The sequence below is a fragment of the Thrips palmi genome, unplaced genomic scaffold, assembly GCF_012932325.1.
Source record: "Thrips palmi isolate BJ-2018 unplaced genomic scaffold, TpBJ-2018v1 HiC_scaffold_15, whole genome shotgun sequence".
Classification (NCBI taxonomy): Eukaryota; Metazoa; Arthropoda; class Insecta; order Thysanoptera; family Thripidae; genus Thrips; species Thrips palmi.
Genome location: NW_023144624.1, coordinates 79041 through 98687, shown reverse-complemented (window position 1 = coordinate 98687; position 19647 = coordinate 79041). Strand labels below are relative to the sequence as shown.

Sequence of the window (19647 nt, the reverse complement as noted above, 5' to 3'; positions counted from 1 at the left end):
AGATGCTATCATTCATCGACTAGTTTGTCTGCAAGGAATCTCGGCGGGGAACTACATAGGCCCTTCAGAATCGCCTATTGGCTCTTTCACATAAAGAACCTTGAGGCGCCCTAAAAGTCGATGGAACTGACAAAGGTGCTTGCTCTCAGAATAAGAGAGTCGTTGTCAAGACGTTGGTTCTCCAAAATGGAGACAGCGGGTCACATGAAACAACAATCACCTCTTGGGCACATGACGTCAAGGTGCCCGATCAGAGCACACACACGTACACACTTGCGCGCGCGCACACACACACCCAACCCATATGCGCGCACACACGCTGACGCAGCTCGCTGGCGATTTGGGGAAACCCTTCATTGCTGTCTGGCGGGAGACCAAAGATATCGCCTGTTTGGCGATCCGGTCGGATCCGGACATCGCCCTCAGCAGTCTGGGCAGCTCTTGACTGTCTCGGACTGGTTTCAATCGGACAGACCCATTTCGCACAGGGGCCAAAATCAAAACAATGTCGTTTGTTCTACATCGTAAACATTGATAGCATTTTCTGTTCAATTTATTGTCCGCACGCTGAAAAGTGATTTCTCGTAATCTGGTGACTGCACTCTTACTAACTAACTGGAGCTCCCAGTAATAAGTGCTGTGCCTTACTGCCCAAATTATCACATTAAAACGAACGTGAGACCTCATGATCTGACAATCATGGCGTGTCACATTGAAACGAACGTGACAGTACTACTGTGTCACATTCTTTTGGCATACAGGACATGAGCCCCGTCCCGTTTGAGCCCCGATGGTCTGAGCCCCGACCTGAGCCCCAACTTGAGCCCGGGTTGAGCCCCGACTTGAGCCCCGACCGAAGCCCCAATTTTCAGAGCCCGGATTGAGCCCCGACGTGAGCCCCGTTTGAGCCCCATTTGAGCCCCGCGACCTGAAATCAGGCATTTTTTTGCATGATTTATTGCCACGGGGCTCAAGTGGGGCTCAAATGGGGCTCAAACGGGGCTCAGGTCGGGGCTCAAACCGGGCTCTGAAAATTGGGGCTTGGGTCGGGGCTCAAGTCGGGGCTCAACCCGGGCTCAGGTTGGGGCTCAGGTCGGGGCTCAGACCATCGGGGCTCAAACGGGACGGGGCTCATGTCCTGTATGCCATTCTTTTTAATCTGACAGTTCACCCACTGATTTCGTGTCACACCCGAAGTAATGTGACAAAGCGGTTCAGTGTGTCACATTCGTTGTCCCTGATTTCTCCCCCACAGATCTGAGCAAGTATGGGAAGAAAATCTAACGAGAACCAAAATTTTAAACGTTTCTACTAAATTTCTACAAAATGTCCAAAGTCACTTTACTTTATGTCAAAATGAAGCTTACTCAATTATCTTAAAGCGTTTTAACACAAAAACCATAAAATCTTGATCCTTCTACACAAAAAAAATGTTTTTACGAAGTGCTTTAAACATGTATGAGCCCCCTTAAGTGTCGATTTTCACCGTTTGTCACGATCAAATTGGCATTGTAGTTTGCGTGTGGAAAAGAATGCGACGTGACAGACGTTGGTTTCCAGTGCACGCACGTTCTTTTAGGTCACAGAGGCGCTCAGTCTGGGCATGCCAATTTGAAAAATTCCAATGCTAATCGCATTGCAAGGTGTTCCCATTTTCACATTTGGCTATTTTGAAATAGCCATGTATTGGACCGTGCCAGTGTCAACTGTTCAATGATTAAGAGAAAACCCAAGAATTTCAAAGTGCGCATGCGCTAAATTCAAACTAACCAATAGGAAAGAGTTCTGGTCAAACCTGATTCAGTTAAAACCATGACCACCTCACTCCATCTCGCGACTTACAGTGCTCATGTTCGCCGAACGAAAGTCACCCGCGTTCCGAAATCACCCCTCCCGAGTTTATAAAATTTGTCAAACCAACCATCGTGCTATTTTTACGTTGTGAGTAAGAATTGTTCCACAGAATTGAGGAAAACATGACAAGACAACCGCCGCCTTTAAAAGCATGCCAAACAATCCAACCTCAGCAACAATGGAGGGGCAGTTTCAATGCGCGCCTACTCGTTTTTTCAGCCTCGCGATTTTCGAAAGGGCGCAGACGGCAAGCAAATCGGTGCCAACCCACGAAAATTAATTTGATGCGTCGTTTCTGCTACGAACTTTTTACTAGTGACAGACTATAAAGATGTTCCAACGTCGGGACACCGTGCAATGCGTTAGCATTAGCATTTTCGAATTTCACGGCGTTTTGATTTCTCTTTATCGGCGACTTTGAATTTTGACGGGTGGTACGATGGGACCATGCCGTTGCCATGGAGATTTTTTTTTCATGTTTTAACCATTTGCTCAGTACACAGACGATTTCTCGTTACTTTGATGAGCCAGGAGGTTTAGTTTTGAGGAGTGGCACATTTTTTATTCGAACCATTTTTTCATATCATTAACGGTTCTCGTTTTCGATTGTTGCAAATTTATGTTTTTCTAGTTTACGCAAAATTTCCACGATGAATTTTCGAAAGAAATTGGAATTTTCGTTTTTTCCATGGTTGAAATAGTTTAGCGCAGTTTATTTGAAAATCGGAGAGGAGGGGGGGGAAGGAATCCACGGACCTCGGACAATAGGGGTTCTTGGGAACCCCTAAAAATGTTTGCGACGTGTTAAGCTAAAATGGTAACAAATGGTAACGCACATGTTAGAAAAGGGTGAGTCTCGAAGCTATTGGACGTGGGTGTCAAAATGTCCGAAGCCTGCAAATGTCAAAAAGTCTTGTCCTCTGTGCGTACGCAACTTTGCCCCCCCCCGCCCTTCCCTCCAAACCGTCTCTGGATCCGCCCGTGGCTGAGTGACGCACGCGCACCGCGGCACGTACCGGCCGGCGTCGTCGTTCCTCATTCTAAACATACAAGGCAGGCAGAGGAGGGGGCAAGGGAGGGGGTCCAGAGGGAGAGTGGGCGCAGAGAGGAATGAAAGAAACCGATAACAGATAGAGAAAGAGAGAGAGAGAGAGAGAGAGAGAGAGAGAGAGAGAGAGAGAGAGAGAGAAAAATGTTTTAATTTTTAGGGGGGAGGGGAGGGGGCCCGGTTACATTGAAGGTCGTGAATAAATTAATTTTGATACAATAATAATCACGCCCGAAAAATTATTTTTGCGTTGAGTGAAATGCGAGAGAAGCCGTCTAAACAATTTGCTAAACGATGATGAATCCATACAATACGGCAAACCGTGACTAATTAAGTTTTTCAAAGTTATACTCAACAGTTTGTGAATATTCTGTTCATTTGGGTTCCAAAAATAGTCAAAAATTAACCAAAGATCAATTACACGATTTAAACCCGTCAAACCCTCCAAAACTGATTCAAGTGCCTCTTATTCCCCTTGGTCTTCATTCCGCTTTCTGGTTGAATTTCCAAACAAAAGGTATCTTCGGAGAAAAATTGCTCTAGTCTCTTTATTATTGCGGTAATAGTCTTCGTAAATTTGAGGTGAATTTCATGAATGTACGTGGATTTACCAAGAACCATTTAAAGTTTGACTCAGTTTCATGCGCAAAAAAAAAACAGAGAGAGAGAGAGAGAGAGAGAGAGAGAGGGGGAGGGAGAGAGAGAGCTGTCGAACACAGAAGAGATGCGTGAGAGCGAGAGAGACGAGAAAGTGTAGGAGGAGGCGAGGGAGACATCTTCCCCTTCCTGTCTGCTTGCCTTTTGTCTCTGAATACAGTCCGTTCGAACTCGCGTGACAAACTGGTGGGGGAAGGGCAAGTGGACACTCGTCTATAAAGCGTCTTGGCTAAGCCTCAGCTGTGTTACTCAGCGAGAAGCACAGCAGGCGGCATCATGGCGACCTGGACGGTGAGCAAAGTAGTCGATAGTGGCGCACCAACACGATAAAAAAAATGAAAACCCCGCTAAAAAAGTTCGTGTGGCCGACTGAGCTGCTGGCCTTGCCGCGGTCGACCTTCCTAGTGCCGACATTGAACTTGGCGGCGCGTAGATGGAGTGTGTTGATGTGGGTCTGTGGGCCGGACGGGTCATCGACCGCAACTTGACCCGTTCCTCGTTCAGCGCGTCACTCCCAGACGAGGCGTTTTTCTTTGCCAACTTGAAGGCATTGACACCTCTCCTCTTAAAACGCTTCAAACTATTTTAGGCCTCACAGACTAAATGTTTAAGTCGAATTTTGTACGTGCAACTTTGCACGATTTTGTGCATACGTGGAATTTGCATCACCACGTACAAAATTGTACATAAACAAGAAGTGTGCGCACGAAAGAAAGTAGCTTGATATAGCAAAGTATTTTGTTTACAAAGAAAATACTTCGTTATTAACGAACTATTTCTTCCTCGATTTCTTCGTATTACTACAAACTGAATAGTTTATACCTGTCTTGTGGTAATAAAATTTCATAAGTTTTAAAGCGTGTCGACTGTTCTCATGTCTCAGCTTGTGGCCATGCTGGCGGTGGCGACGGTGTGCGTCGCTGCCCGCGATGACGCGATCCTCCTCGGCCCCGACGGCCGGGACTTGAGAGCTCTCTACGGCGAGGGCGGCCGCGGCGGTGGACCCGGACAACCTGGACAACCCGGCGCTCCTGGCGGCGGTAAGTAACTTGTCATTCATTAGTGCGTGCACCGTACGAACAATTCATGCTCCGGAAATTACAGAGCTCGTTACAGAGGTACCAACGGAAAAAAAAGAATTGCCGAGGGAACACACACTGAAAAAAATGTCTGGTTAAAACTTTATGAAGAATTTGTACGTAGTGAAGTGAGGTCCTCTAACACTTTAAGTTCAAAGCAGTTCCATTAATTGTGGCTCAGAGTATCACATTTATTAGCGTTGTACTTTAATTTTTAGAATAGTGTTTTAATGATCCAGAAAAGGAATCTTTGTGGGAGTTAAATCTAGACGACCCTAGGTTTGTTTGACGTGTGTAGTTTAGGTATCACCAATTAAAAATCCTGTAAAATAGCCCTGAAAAATGATTTTTTTTTCCTGTCCGCAGGAGGCGGCGGCGGCGGTGGTGGCGGCGGCGGCGGAGGAGGTCCTGTTGGGTACGGCGGCGGCGGCGGACAGAACGGCGGTGGAGGCGGTTACGGCGGCGGCGGACAAAACGGCGGCGGCGGCGGTTACAGCGGCGGCGGAGGCGGGCAAAACGGCGGCGGAGGCGGTTATGGCGGCGGACAGAACGGCGGCGGCGGCGGATACGGCGGCGGACAAAACGGCGGTGGAGGCGGATACGGCGGCGGTCAGAACGGCGGCGGAGGCGGCTACAGCGGGGGACAGAGAGGTGGATACGGCACCTCTGGAGGAAGAGCAGGAGCTCCCGGAAATGCAGGCGGCGCCGGCGCACCTGGGGCGCCAGGATACTAGTCAATAAACCAACAGTGACAGTGACGCGAAATCCAGTGATATTTTGGTCACCATGAGCTTTGACGTTTATGGTTGTCACCCTCAAACTGTCAACTCTTTACTCAACACCTAAGGTGGCAACCGCAACGATCACCAATTTCGACCACAAAGACTCTAGATGCCGATGGCGATCCGCTGACATATTCACTCCGACTCTAAATTACTGAGAAACATAAAACGCTGAAAATCTGAAATCTAATAAAATAGAGTGAAAACGTGTCCAAGTGTCCTTTATCTAACCCAAGATTTAAGCGAATGTGTGTAAGAATATAATTCCAACTGCAAACCTGTGGCAAGTGCCACAAAATTGGCAACCCGTTTCGAATGCCAAAAGTTTGGCAAGCTTAGACCCGAAATCCTCATTAGCTCGTGGATATTTGTCATACTGGGAAGTATATCAGGGCCAGGCTTGCCAATTTTTGGATCAAAGCGGCTTGCCAATTTTGTAGCATGTAAACTTGCCACCTATCCGCAAATCCTGAAATTACCCAACCGATTCTGTGTGGCAGTGGCTGAGGTCGATCTATAGCTGAGTGACTGTCGAAAGCACAACAAGGATGCGTCTAAAACTTGACTTTTCGAACGCGAGTCGGGTGGACCGGGTGGACCACCCAACCAAGTGGACTAGCCGATGGTAACGCAGGTATCGGACAGCCCGAAGTTGTCCACGGGTCTATCCGGTGCGCGCACGCTCAATGTGCCGAGGTAACCATCGGCAAGCGTAGGGACCGTCCCGGAAAGGGCAATTATTCCGGGTGAAATTTAAATTTTTGAGTGGATGGCAATGCCCAATGATGGCGTACTCTGGAGTTGCTCAGGACATTCTGAGGAGGCGTTCTCCTCCGTTCCTGTCCAGCTACTTCTCATGCACGCCCAGAATCTTAAGGGATTAACTCCTGGGTGGAAAGGACTGTAGTCCTTACTAAGTTTGGACTACAGTGTAGAAACCGCAAGTTGCGACTGTAGTTTGTGTGTAGAAAATATACCAAGCAAATCTGTGTTAGGAATGCTGTCCGGATTGCAACTGCAAACTGCAGTTGGGTGCATGCACTCAGCCCACAGTTGAACCACAGTTGCAAGCGAAGTAGCCGATTACAGTGCTCGCTGCAATCACCCGTGCAACTTCCACTACATTACGACAGAATCACTGTGAATGAAAGAGTCACCACCATCGCCCTTTCATTGGGTAACGCACGCGCCGTTGCCCAAATTTGGGTGACGAGCCCGCGGTGACCAAATTTTGGGCAGTCATAAAATCGTCGCCCAAATTTGGGTAACGTCGTTGGCGACGCCGTGAGGTCCTCGATGACGATCTCCCGGGGCCACCACAATGACCCAATGGGGCGTTGAGGCCTCCGGTCATCGTGGTGGCCCCGGAAGGACGTCATCGGGAACCTCACGGCGTCGCCGAGGGCGTTATCCAAATTTGGGCGACCAAACGCCTGTTACCAAATTTCGGGTGATGAATTTTTCGTCACCACAATTTGGGCAACGAAGTTGCATCACCTATTTAAAGGGTGATGGTGGTGACCAATTCATTCTCAGTGTAATACGCACAATACTCACTACAACAGATTTCGAATCGAGTCCTGGGTGCACATTGATGTGCGTTTCCTCATGCAATTCAGCTTGTCATTTCCAATACACTCCCAGGCTGCACTTCTGAAATGTGCTTCTAATTACATACACTCTCCCTATTTCTATACGTTAGTACTCGGTCCGGTCCGAGGGGGAAACGACTTCGGTTATCCGATGTACAGCAAATTGGTTATCCGCTATCCGGATAACCAGAAATTTCGAAGTAATCCGGGGAAATTCTGCGGTAATCCGGGGTAATCCGGGGAAATTCTGAGGTAATCCGGGGTAATCCGGCGCAATCCAATGGTAATCATGGAAATTTTTCGATGGAATCCGAAGGTAATCCGCGGGTTATCCGGGATTATCCCTATCCGATGTACACAAAATTTCTCAGTCGTTTCCCCCTCGGTCCGGTCCCTCGACTCCGCGGCCGAGCGCCTGCGACGTCCAGGGTAGGCAGCCACGCAGGTGCGCTTGCTGGGCGGGCTGGCCTACCCAACACTTCGCAGGGGCTCGGCCACGTCGCCCTACTCCTCCTCTCCCCCTTTCCTCAGGTGAGGGGGAGGAGGTGGAGGCCGGGGGAGGGGAGGGGAAGGGTCCGGGCGGCCCGTGGCCGTCTGGCCGGCTCTGAGCTCGCACAACTCCCTCGTCTCTTCAAATTGTTAGTTTCCCCTGGACACACCATCCATTCTCAACATGACCACGTGAGTTGATTTTCACATCTTGTGCCGCTCTAAATGTGCTTTGGACATGTGCTCCTGGTTTGTGGAGTGTGGTGTTTGTACTCCTGCTGCATCGCTAACCTCTTTAGTCACAAAGTGCAACATAAACGGGTGAAAATTGGGCTCATGTGATGTTCATCTGTTTAAGGCTTTGCTTATGCGGTGTATCTCGAAGATTTAGAGTACTTTGTGTGTACTACTGACTTGGGACGGCACCTGGAGTCAGGAGATGTAGTGATTTTGAAGAGAATAGAGAAGAGAATGTATCGACGCGCAAGAAGGCACCCAAAGCTGCCGGTGAGGGTGAGTGCACGGTTCCCTCTCCCCCCCTGCCGGTCGCCGCTGCATCCCCCAGCCTGCGGCAAGCACAGGTATTACTTGCTACAAGCACACCCTCCTCCTCCAATCGATATTTTATCAATATTCATTGACGTTTGTGCGCGTGAAAAGAATTTCGTTCAGAAGCACTGGGCCGTGAAAGTGACGTCACGTTCGTTTGAATGCGAATCGGCTGGTCCCAAGGCTGGTCCCGCGGGCCTGGACGAGGCTGTAATCACGTTCAAAAGAAATCAAAACAGATTTGTCAAGACGAAATTGATTGTAATACGCTTATGCGTACAAAGGCCCATTAGTCATTGAACGAAAACTCAGTGCGAGTCTGAGAGTGCAGTGTGCGGAACCCGAGGGGCCTACCACTTCTTGCACTCTCTGTGCTATTTCCAGGCTTAAACTCACACCCACTTGCACTCGCTCACTAGGATTTTACCTGGAAACCTCCCTGTAAGAAGGCAATAGGTGTTACTATGTTGCTCTTTCAAACCGTGGACTTGCCTACATCTGTCCATCCTCAGTGCTCCACTCCGGCTCGGCTGATCCGGCCAAAATGTCGTTGGGTAAGTATGGTTTGCAGTGTTTCAGCTTGTTTTCTACAAAGAAATATGGTCGGTGGTAGTGAAAAGGATAAACGCCATGACTGTCATGGACTACAAATGTGTTTTTTTTTAAAGAAAAGAAAAGAATGTGTTTTGCGCCAAAGATAAATAATCAAAACAATCATCAAATGATAGTCCAAAAACGGTTGCAGTTGAAAAGAGGCCAGATCGAATGGGTCAAAAGATTGCATCTGCATCCTGGTTGATTTTAGTTTTGCACGGAGTCTGGTTGCCGCGGACTGACAATGAGGAATAAAAAGACAGTTCCGGAAATTTACATGAATTTTCCGCAAAAATTTGAAACATGGTAGGGATTTACAAAATGCATTTACAGCAAAGAAATAAAAAATTAACTCCAATTCACTAAGAATAATCTTGTTTAGTTGGCGTTTGGTTTGCAAAGAAGAAGACGAGATCGATAAGGCACAGGATCTAAAATGGAAGCAGCTTGCTCGTAAACGTGATATTTTATTTTGACAATTTTTGACATATGTTTTTTTAACTTTATGTTGACGAGATTCACAGGCATGGTAAAGGCGCGGTCAAAGAAAAATGATGTCTAAGCGGTGATATTAACCGCCTCCGCCGCCTCCACCTCCATATCCGCCGCCGCCGCCTCCTCCACCTCCATAACCCCCATAGCCTCCGTTGCCTCCATAACCTCCATAGCCTCCGTTGCCTCCATAGCCTCCGTAACCACCGCCGCCGCCTCCGTTCGATCCATAACCTCCATAGCCTCCGTTCGCTCCATAACCACCATAGCCTCCATTACCGCCGCCGCCGCCTCCGTTGCCGCCGTATCCACCGCCACCTCCGTAGGGGCCGCCGCCGCCGCCTCCATAGGCACCACCACCACCTCCACTATACTGCGCTGACACCATGGCTGCAGCCATGATGACCACCAGGCTCGTCTGCAACACATTAGTAACATGAAAGCAACTGAACATTGAAAATCAGCGAACGAGAGACTGTGCACTACATGAAATACAAATTGTGAGTTAACGCAGGTGTCGGGCAAATATGATGCCAAAATTTCTTTATCAATTCACGAAGATATTTGTAAATTACGAAGAATTTTCATGAATTTACGATGAATGTTCGTGACAAAGAGTCTTTGTCAGAAAAAACCCTCAAAACCAAAGTTTTAACTTTCGTTTAAACAATAAAAGCTTGCCATGACTTTTTTTAAAGCTGTTCTAACTTTCTGTTCTAGGTTTGGAGGTGGTTGTTGTGGAGCGTTCCAATGGTCTCATTTTTTGTCGAAGAAACTTAGCGCGCGCAAGATGAAATTTTAGCTTTTTTCAATAAAATGGTAAAGTGACTGTTCCATCTAGGAACATAGATTCAGCACAAAGCAGTCCCAAAACCCTCATCTTTAAAAAAATGTGTTCAGATAAGTGTTTTAAACGACCTGACCTAACGTAAGGCCTTAACAAAATCTGAGACGTAAAATTTGGAGTCCCAGGTGGTCTGGCCTGGAATGCTCATTCGAGTGCAGAGTGTGTAATTTTATGAGAGGGGAGGGCCTGGAAGTAGCTTTGATCTAATATCTTGAATTATCCTCATGGCGCAAACTCTTCCCAATCGCATAGGTTTTTTTCCAAACTGCGGGATTATTATCCGCCCTCAAAAAGTATCCATTACTGGCAGAAAACTTCTCAAAACAAGAGATGGTTAGTTGTGTCTTGTAGCACCTTGGATAATCCTTTTTCCTTCGATCAGGTATAAAATTTTCCATGAATTATGTACGTACAGGCTACACACTGAATGTTTATGTACAATTTTGTACGTGGTGATGCGTACCTAATTTTGAACTTGTGTTCCGAAGTGCATAAAATTGTGCGTGAATTTGCATAAATTTATGCATTTTCACGCATGATTATGCAAATTCCCCGCATGCACAAAATCGTGCAAGAGGCACGTACAAAATTGTATAATAAACATTTAGTGTGTACAAAACTCACCGAGAAAGTCCCCATGGTTCTCGTCGTGTTCACTGCTTCAGGCATTGTGAGGCACGGGCGGTCGCGGTCCGCTTTTATATTCGACGGTGCCAATAGAGAGGCGTACATAACTCACAACACCACTCCGTCCCTCTCGCTCTTCCGTCATACCAATCTCTCTCTCTTCCATCCCGTCGCTGCCTTAGGCTCCCACGCCTTGCGTTGCTCAAATATAACTTTCGACGTCTCGAGATGCTTCAGCCAAACCGTACCCTGTGAAGTCTTCTAGGTATGTTTCATCCACACCCTGTTTGCTGAGCGAAGCGAAGCACCCTGTTTGGGATTTTGAATAGCTCATTTGTCCGCCCCCCCCCCCCCCCCCCCATCCCTTTAGTTTACAAGAGGTATCTTCCTCTGTTTATTTTTACTATATTCATATGCGTATACATAGTCGAAGCTCCATAGTCCAAGCTCTATAGTCCAAACTCTATAGTCCAAGCTCCATATAGTCCAAGCTCCATAGTCCAAACTCTATAGTCCAAACTCTATAGTCCAAGCTCCTTAGTCCATAATCCCCAGTCCGAGCTCAATAGTCCAAGCGAGCAGGGTATGATCTGTCGCGAGTAGAGTAAGATCTGTCATTAGACCGTCAGGTTTTGTTAGGATTGGTTGAACCATTTAGTTTGAGAATAAGATCTGTCGAGAGTAGGGTAAGATTTGTCGCGAGTAGAGTAAGATCTGTCACGAGCCCGTTAGGTTTGGTTAGGATTGGTTGGACCATTTAGTTTGAGAATATGATGTGTCGAGAGTAGGAAAAGATCTGTCACGAGTAGAGTAAGATCTGTCACGAGCCCGTTAGGTTAGGTTAGGATTGGTTGGACCATTTAGTTTGAGAATAAGATCTATCGAGAGTAGGGAAAGATCTGTCACGAGTAGGGTAAGATCTGTCACGAGCCCGTTAGGTTAGGTTAGGTTGGACAATTTAGTTTTAGATCATTAAATACCCTTCCTTCGATTTAAGGAGAAACCAACCATTGTCGAATCACAATCCTTCGTGCAAATGCATACTTCCTGGCTATCACCCCCCAAAAAGAAAAGAGACCCATTTTCAAAATAAATACATCCAAATTAACTACTGATGAAAATGCATTTCCATCTCCAGCAGAATCCAGCTCAGCATCGAGGCCGAAGGCCTTCCCCTGGCTAGTAAAATCACTCCTTTGAAAAGTGTGGGCCAGTTTCAGGGATGGCGCGAGTTTGAATCGCGCGGGCTAGAAAAGACGAACTGGCGACACTGTTGCTTAGCTTGCGATTCTGGGTTTGGCCAGCTCGCGGGTAGCGACACGCAGGCAGACGTGTCAGGGCCTTCGACAGCACCACATCTGGAGTGAATACTTGGTGGTTCCTCCTTTCCCAAAGATTCAGGTCCTAGTTACTCAGTTAGCATGGCCTTGATCCCCTCCGTCCGAGCAACACTCAGCCGTAAGCGACTGTTTCGGTTTAGTAGGAGTTATTACATTTTAACCCTCCAACTACACATACACCGACAGTAAGTACGCATTAAACGACTGCCAGGTAGTCCACGCTTCGAGGCGTGTACCATATTGGACTTGATCCACAATTGGGTTAACAGTGCACTCTTATTCTGGCGTGTTCTTAGACCAACCTTCCATGCCAGTTCAATAGCTTACACCTGCACAAATACGGTAACTATGGACAAAAAAGAGCGTAAACATTTGGTTGCTAAGAGTTTCTAGCTCCACACCCAAGTTGCTTTCAGTGCAAGGCTGGAAAGTTGTACGTTTCATACGCTCTAGTCGTCACGCAGATGCATCTCGATTGACCGGTCATGGACCGTCCGAACTTGTAGACGCCCGTTGATAGTGGTGCGTCAATGCCTCTAAACCGAATCTAACTTATACCCCATTAATTCAATTCGAAAACAGAGCAAAAATATACAAAATGAATTGTTTAAAAACAAAACAGCAAAATAGTGCCTATTGTACCCCTTTCAAGACAAAAAATATATCCAGTTTGTTTAGTATACGAATTGAGTGTGCTCTAATTCCTTTCGCTGCGGAGAAATCTTGCAACATTTGATTCCAGATAGATAGAGGCTGCTTTGCGCACCATATGATTGGCAAGCCGTTTCGATTCCCAAAAACTGGCAAGCCTGGCTCGGAATTACACTCCACCTTGCCAAAATTTGGAATTGCAGGCGGACAAAGCGGTAAATAATGGGGAGCTTCCGAAGATTTTAGGTCAAGGCATGATAATTTGTGCCATTCCAAAACGGCTTGCTTGCCAACTTTGTTGCAAGCAAATTTTCCACTGGACTCGCAGTGTCGTCGTTGATGACTGTCGAACAAATGAGAAAAAGCCTGATTCGGACGGAAGGCTGGTCCGTCGGAGGAAAGGGGATATAACTGTGAATTTCGGAGCACAAATCCTAAGAATTTCAGTCAAATTTCGTTAAACTTGTCAAAATTTGACGAATTTCAGTCAAAATTAATGAATTTCAGTCGAATTTCGATAAATTTCAATCAAATTTCGAGGAATTAAAATGAATGTCAGTGAATTTTACAAGTTTGATGAATTTCGGTGAACAAATTTGGCTGGAGTTATTTTCCCTTGGTCGGAGGTCATTGAGGAAGGACGGCTCCTCGACAGGATACGCGGAGGTCAGGACGTGCAAAGCACGTAATGTATGCGGTGGACGGGTCGACGCGCCCGTCAAAATAACATCGACGCCCAACGCGGCAGGCGCCTGGTTCCGAAGGATCGGCGCGTCGCGCTCTGTCTTTCCCTCACTCCTGTGGGACGCCCACACTGCAAAAAAAAATCCGTGGTTTTGTGCAGCAAATGTACGGGAAATGGAGGTACGGAAAAGGTAAGGACCTTCCGTACTGGTTCTCTGTGGTCTCCACAAGGATCTCATGTAACACTAGTACGGAAAACATGTACAGAACTTTCGTGGATGGCAAGGTACGGACGGTCCAGGTAAAAAATTTGACCAGACACGTCATTCCGTACTTTTTACTCCGAGTAAGGAGTGGGACAAAGACAGAGCGACAAAAGGATCCTTCGGCGCGGCAAGACGTATCGGGACGTGTGGCGATGCTCGGCCTGCAGGCCGATTCCGAAAGTCGTTGTCTTAGCTCTCTCTCGCACACATTAGGCGTTGAGTACATGTGCGAGAGAGACGGAGCAACGACTCTCGGAATCAGTTGGCCGACCCCCAGCAGTCAGGCTGCTGCCCCGTCAACAAAGTCGCCTACACATGTGAAAGACTCCTAAAAAAAAATAACTTAACTTACGCAAATCGAGGGGTCCTATTCAAAAGATCTTATCTGCGCGTTCCCCCAAGACAATCTTATTTTAAACGCATGCGGATTTCACTCAGTTTGACCAGTTGGGACACGTACGAGAGTAAGCGGAATATATTTTTACATGTACTTTTGGTTTCTTTGATCTTTCATCTCCACATTTCAGTGAATTTTTATCACAAATGATTTTGATTTGTAGCTGTATTAAATGGTCAAACTGAGTAAAATTCACATGCGTTTAAGATAAGATTGTCTTGGGGGGAGCGCGCAGATAAGATCTTTTGAATAGGACCCCTCGAAATGCATTAGAATTATATTTTCTAGAGGTGAGTGTGTAATTTGTGCGTATATTGCACGTAGTCATAACCTCAGCGTTCCCAACGACAGTGTTTATTTTTCGACAGAATGGTGGTAATATTTACAATCATGAAGAATGTCTAAAGAAACCAGCATCTGTGGGACTTGTACAACATCTTTCTGTACGTGAGCTTTGTATTGTCTTCTTCATATTTCAATGGTTACAGCAAAATTCTCTATTACTGATGTTGTCTGAATGCAGAATGATGAAATTTTTCTGGGTTCTGCAAGAAAATGGAAAGAATTTATACAATTGACAGAAGCAGCAACACCAGCAAATTTTTTGCAATGACCTGCTGTTGTTCAATTGTACATTGTTGAATCAAAATGTTTGTCCTCTATGTCGAATCCTGCTTCTTGCTTTGACGTTCTAATTAAATTTTCTAAATATTTCAATGAACCATACTGTTTATTTTCTTGCAAACCATTTGACCAGGCATGTTCAAGATCCATCTGTCTCAAACCAAGTTCAATAAGCGAACTATTCTAGTTTGGTCCCATTCGTGCTGCAACCATGATAGCCTTTAAGTTCTGATCGTGGTTATCATCATTGGAATCATCATATTCATATTCTTCGCTGACTGTGTTTATATTAGGCAATACACATTCTAGTAAAACAATTTTCTTTCATTATCTGGAAAGGGTATATGATTGTTTCCACGGCAAATTCTGTTGTGTGAATTGTTCCTCATTTCTCCAGGGAATGTACAATAGCACTTTATGTTTGTATTATTCTTCATTCTGTTCTTCATCATTCACCAATGTTATCTTTGGAAATATTCTGAAAATGTTCTCTTTCTTTCCAACGGCCAATGCTGTAATACTTGCATGTTTCAAGTAAGGATAAACCATGTAAATGTTGTGGTCTTTGCAAGTACCTTTCAATCACACTTTTTTCTGATTTTCTTGTAAGTTGAGCATTACGACCGTGGTCAGTATTTAGTAAAAGATAGTCTTGTTTGGAAAAATTTATTGCTAGAAATTGTCTGTCACTAGCACTGAACAGACTGTCTCTTGACAAAAGGTGGCAAACTTCTTGAGCACTGTAATATCTTTCAAAGCATGGTCTAATATACAGTCTTATTCAGGCTTTTAACCGAGGGGGTATGCGCTCTCTGAACCTGTGTACCGACTATTACGCTATTACTCTCTGTTACGCCACAAATTAATCGGAATTTAGCTAAAAACGGCCTAAAACACACCAAAATTGATAAAATTTTGACAATTTCGGCTATTACGCGACTATTACGCGTATTATTACGCGTGCTATTACAGATAGAGTGAACCGACTATTACGAGAGTGCATACCCCCTCGCTTTTAACAATATGTCTTGGTCAGTATCGAATTCATTTAAAACAATTGTAACTCAACCTTGGAGTGTTTCTGATTTTGTCGATTTATCACCCCACTCCAAATCCAGTGGCTAGTTTCCTCGCCACTGGAGTGGCGTCTTTTCCAAAGCGCCAAAATTTGGCGTTGTCATCCCTGGTTTCCGGATTCCATGCCAAATTTTGGCGTTCCACAGAGAGCGCCAAAATTTGGCGTTCCATTCCCCAGAGCACCACAGACCAGAACGCCAAAAATTGGCGCTGCAAAAGAAATGCAATAATTTGGGTTGGAAAGCGATACCCATTCACAGAAAAATAAATGTGCATACAAAGTTTTCAGTGCTTAGGATCCCCAGTTCAAATCACAGCAATTATACTATGAAAAGTAGAACTGGACCAGTAAAAAACAAGACCTGCATTTGTATTTTCAGGTTACGTGTCAATGCCGCTGACCAACTATTGAATCACTTCGGTTTGGCCAGCGATTCCTGAGACACTTGGAAAATGGTACTCACATCAACACAAAAAGCTGGATATCACTGCGTCACTCTCTCTTGATAAAGGGTTGACACAGCAAGGGGTCTCAGTCCATTCTCAAATCAGGAAGACTTGAGCTAGCCTCAGAGCCCTAGCCTGGCCCTGCCGCATCACACCACTCCCTCTTCAAAATCTTCCTCAGAACAACACTTGAATAGTTTTGAAATGGCCCGAGAGAACTCAGGCCTTTCGAAAGTACTGTGACACGATAAAACATGACTGACACACACTATCGTTGACCGTGGCGAGACGAAATGCACACAAAAGTAACAATTTTAATGTTTCGTTTGTCTAAGAGGGGTAGCCATGTTTACTGTTTTTGTTGTTTTGCTTTTGTTGATTGCTTATGCGCCCTAACCTGTTGAGTGCGAATAAAACGTGGAGGTGGAGGGCGAATAACATAATGCGTGCGAATAACATGTTATTCGCCCTCCACGTTTTATTCGCACTCAACAGGTTAGGGCGCATAAGCAATCAACAAAAGCAAAACAACAAAAACAGTAAACATGGCTACTCCTCTTAGACAAACGAAACATTCAAATTGTTACTTTTGTGTGCATTTCGTCTCGCCACGGTCAACGATAGTGTGTGTCAGTCATGTTTTATCGTGTCGCAGTACTTTCAAAAGGCCTGAGTGCTCTCGGGCCATTTCAAAACTATTCAAGTGTTGTTCTGAGGAAGATTTTGAAGAGGGAGTAGTGTGATGCGGCAGGGCCAGGCTAGGGCTCTGAGGCTAGCTCAAGCCTTCCTGATTTGAGAATGGACTGAGACCCCATGCTGTGTCAACCCTTTATCAAGAGAGAGTGACTCAGTGATATCCAGCTTTTTGTGTTGATGTGAGTACCATTTTCCAAGTGTCTCAGGAATCGCTGGCCAAACCGAAGTGATTCAATAGTTGGTCAGCGGCATTGACACGTAACCTGAAAATACAAATGCAGGTCTTGTATTTTACTGGTCCAGTTCTACTTTTCATAGTATAATTGCTGTGATTTGAACTGGGGATCCTATGCACTGAAAACTATTGTATGCACATTTATTTTTCTGTGAATGGGTATCGCTTTCCAACCCAAATTATTGCATTTCTTTTGCAGCGCCAATTTTTGGCGTTCTGGTCTGTGGTGCTCTGGGGAATGGAACGCCAAATTTTGGCGCTCTCTGTGGAACGCCAAAATTTGGCATGGAATCCGGAAACCAGGGATGACAACGCCAAATTTTGGCGCTTTGGAAAAGACGCCACTCCAGTGGCGAGGAAACTTGCCACTGGATTTGGAGTGCCACACCAATCCTCTGTTCAAACACGCACAAATTCACTTGTCCGCAAAATACTCGCCCTGCGGGCTCGACCTATAAGGCCTCGCCTTGAGCGCTAATTTTAAATAAATGCCTCCTCGGCTGGTTTGTGTGAGGCGCGCCGTGGCTGGCGGAGCCCCGACCCGCTGAAGGCCACCCAACCAGCACGACTGCAGGATGGGTTGCCTACTCAGCAGGCGCCCGGAGAACCCTTCCTGACGCTATTTGTGAGAGTGGAGCAATGGACCTCAACTCGAAAAAATTGTTCGTAGAAATGAGACTTTCAGGGGTCTCACATACTCAGAAAGGTGTGTTCTTTCGAATGCCGGGTCGCACGAGGCTCTACGAGGTTGGGTCCGGCCAGTACGTGGTCTCAAAGTGGCTTAATTGGTCCCGAGAAAGGCCGCTTTAAAAGTTGCCACATGAGGATCTTGGAAAAAGGTGGTTGACCGACTGAAAATTTTTATTGCGGCTTTCGATAGGTCTCGGCAAGACCTTTTCAAACGAGGGGTCGGAAGGGGAGTCCAGGAGCCCGACTGAGGCACATCAGGATCTTGGAAAGGGGGATCAGCCGAATGAAAAAAAAAATTGCAGTTTTTGCGTCAAGAAAGTACGGTATTGCCTGTTAAAAAGTACGGCACGACACGAGCTGTAGAGAAGTAGTATCTATTCTTTAAAAGACTACGATATGGTTTGTAAAATAAGTGCGGTAAACACAGTGGGCTGTACGGTAGATGCTGCCTTATCTATTTTTTTAAAGACTACGTTATGGTTTGTGAAACAAGTGCGGTAAACACTAGGCTGTACGGTAGATGCTGGCTTCGAGGGTGCTGTGAAGTCTTGAGTACAAGGTAGGTTTACGCCAGACCGCGTCTTGTCGTAACAGGCTTCGCGATGTCTCGCTGCCTGTTCCAGCAATCCACGCCTGGCATACCTACCTTGGCCTGCGGCGCTAGCCTGCCTGCGGCAGGCAATGGCTTATCCATCGTCGGTTATTTTTGGCTGATTGGCTGAGCGATAGCGAAGCCAGTTACTCAGGTGGGGATGAAAAGTTTTTCCTGTCTGCGTGCGTGCGTGTGTGTGTGCGTGTGTCCGCACTACTCCTCCTGAACGGCTCGGCCGATTTTGGTGAGATTTTGCACACTTTGTAGGTATGCCCTTGGCTCGGCACACGCGAAATTTCACTATCCTAGCTCAACTGGTTCAGTTTTAATAGTCGAAAAACACCTAAAAAACGGCGAAAAATCGAGTTTTCTGCAGATAGATCACTCCTGACTTGTAGAAAGGGGGGTCCCCCCCAGCCTCGACAAGTTAAAAAGTTACAAGGGTCAAGATCGTGTTATCTGTTGATGAAGCATCTTTGTCTAGAATGTAGGGGGGTTTGCGGGCGGAGCCCCCCGGCATGTAAAAAGTTAAAAAAATTACCGACTATGGACGATCCATTGCCTGCCGAAGGCAGGCTAGCGTCGCAGGCCAAGGTAGGTACGCCAGGCGCGTATTGGAGGAACGGGCAGCGAGACATCGCGAAGCCTGTTACGACAAGACGCGCTCTGGCGTAAACCTACCTTGTTTTACTTGTTGCATGCTGGAGGGCTCCGCCCCCCAGACCCCCTACATTCTAACTAGGTAAAGTCTAAACTTAAGGCTGAGCCTAAGTTCCCACTTGCAAGTTGACATTTCATAAAGATAAAATAATTTGTTTTCTGTACTTTGATTATGCTTATTAATTTTTCTAAGTTTGAATGTGGGATTAACAGTATTTCCACTTTGTTTTCCTAGTTTAGGACGGGGTTTTATAATTTTTTGTTTGTATTCACCAAAGAAGTCATTTGTTACAACTTATTTTTCTCACCGCCCCATGTAAGCAGGCCAAAGTTTGAGATGGAGTTTAAGTCCCCATGGAAAATTTTGAAATACAGTTCTTTGGCTTCACATCGTAACATCCCTCATGCACCGAAAACTCCATGACTCAAAGACCGCCTTTCACCCCACATAAAGCGCAATCAGCAGTAGCTTGAACTGAAGATTGAAATAGAGGTTGAGATCCCATGGGAGATATTTAACTAAAATTTAACAAAAATCTATAAGATATTCAAGTTTTATATACATCACAGCTTGAAAAGCTTTGTTGAAGGTAACATCATGGACACAAAGAGTTGTGGTTTCCACAATCTTTTCAAAATGAATCGTAGAGGTAAAAATGTGAAGACCAACCTTTTACG

The 19647-nt window shown here is 46.0% G+C and overlaps 2 protein-coding genes across 2 annotated transcripts; one reads left to right on the top strand and one right to left on the bottom strand.

Moving 5' to 3' along the window:
* The first annotated feature begins 3698 nt into the window (after window positions 1-3698).
* Window positions 3699-5529, top strand: LOC117641015 (glycine-rich protein 2-like). The gene is made up of 4 exons (XM_034378108.1): window positions 3699-3850; window positions 4443-4599; window positions 5005-5067; window positions 5486-5529. The coding sequence occupies exons 1-4, from the start codon at window positions 3836-3838 to the stop codon at window positions 5527-5529; spliced, it is 279 nt and encodes a 92-aa protein (XP_034233999.1). The 5' UTR covers window positions 3699-3835.
* Window positions 5530-9064: 3535 nt separating this feature from the next.
* Window positions 9065-10721, bottom strand: LOC117641386 (glycine-rich cell wall structural protein-like). Its single transcript, XM_034378655.1, has 2 exons — window positions 10608-10721; window positions 9065-9554 (listed from the first exon to the last, which is right to left on the bottom strand). Exons 1-2 carry the CDS (start codon window positions 10713-10715, stop codon window positions 9216-9218), a joined length of 447 nt encoding a protein of 148 aa, XP_034234546.1. The 5' UTR covers window positions 10716-10721; the 3' UTR covers window positions 9065-9215.
* Between the last annotated feature and the right edge of the window lie 8926 nt (window positions 10722-19647).

Coding starts and splice junctions, on each gene's coding strand:
- LOC117641015 (XM_034378108.1), top strand. Junction 4,600..5,004: donor ACCCGGCGCTCCTGGCGGCG/GTAAGTAACTTG, acceptor TCCTGTCCGCAG/GAGGCGGCGGCGGCGGTGGT. Junction 5,068..5,485: donor TGTTGGGTACGGCGGCGGCG/GCGGACAGAACG, acceptor TCAACACCTAAG/GTGGCAACCGCAACGATCAC.
- LOC117641386 (XM_034378655.1), bottom strand. CDS start 10,715: ATGTACGCCTCTCTATTGGCACCGTCGAATATAAAAGCGGACCGCGAC. Junction 9,555..10,607: donor GAACCATGGGGACTTTCTCG/GTGAGTTTTGTA, acceptor AATGTGTTGCAG/ACGAGCCTGGTGGTCATCAT.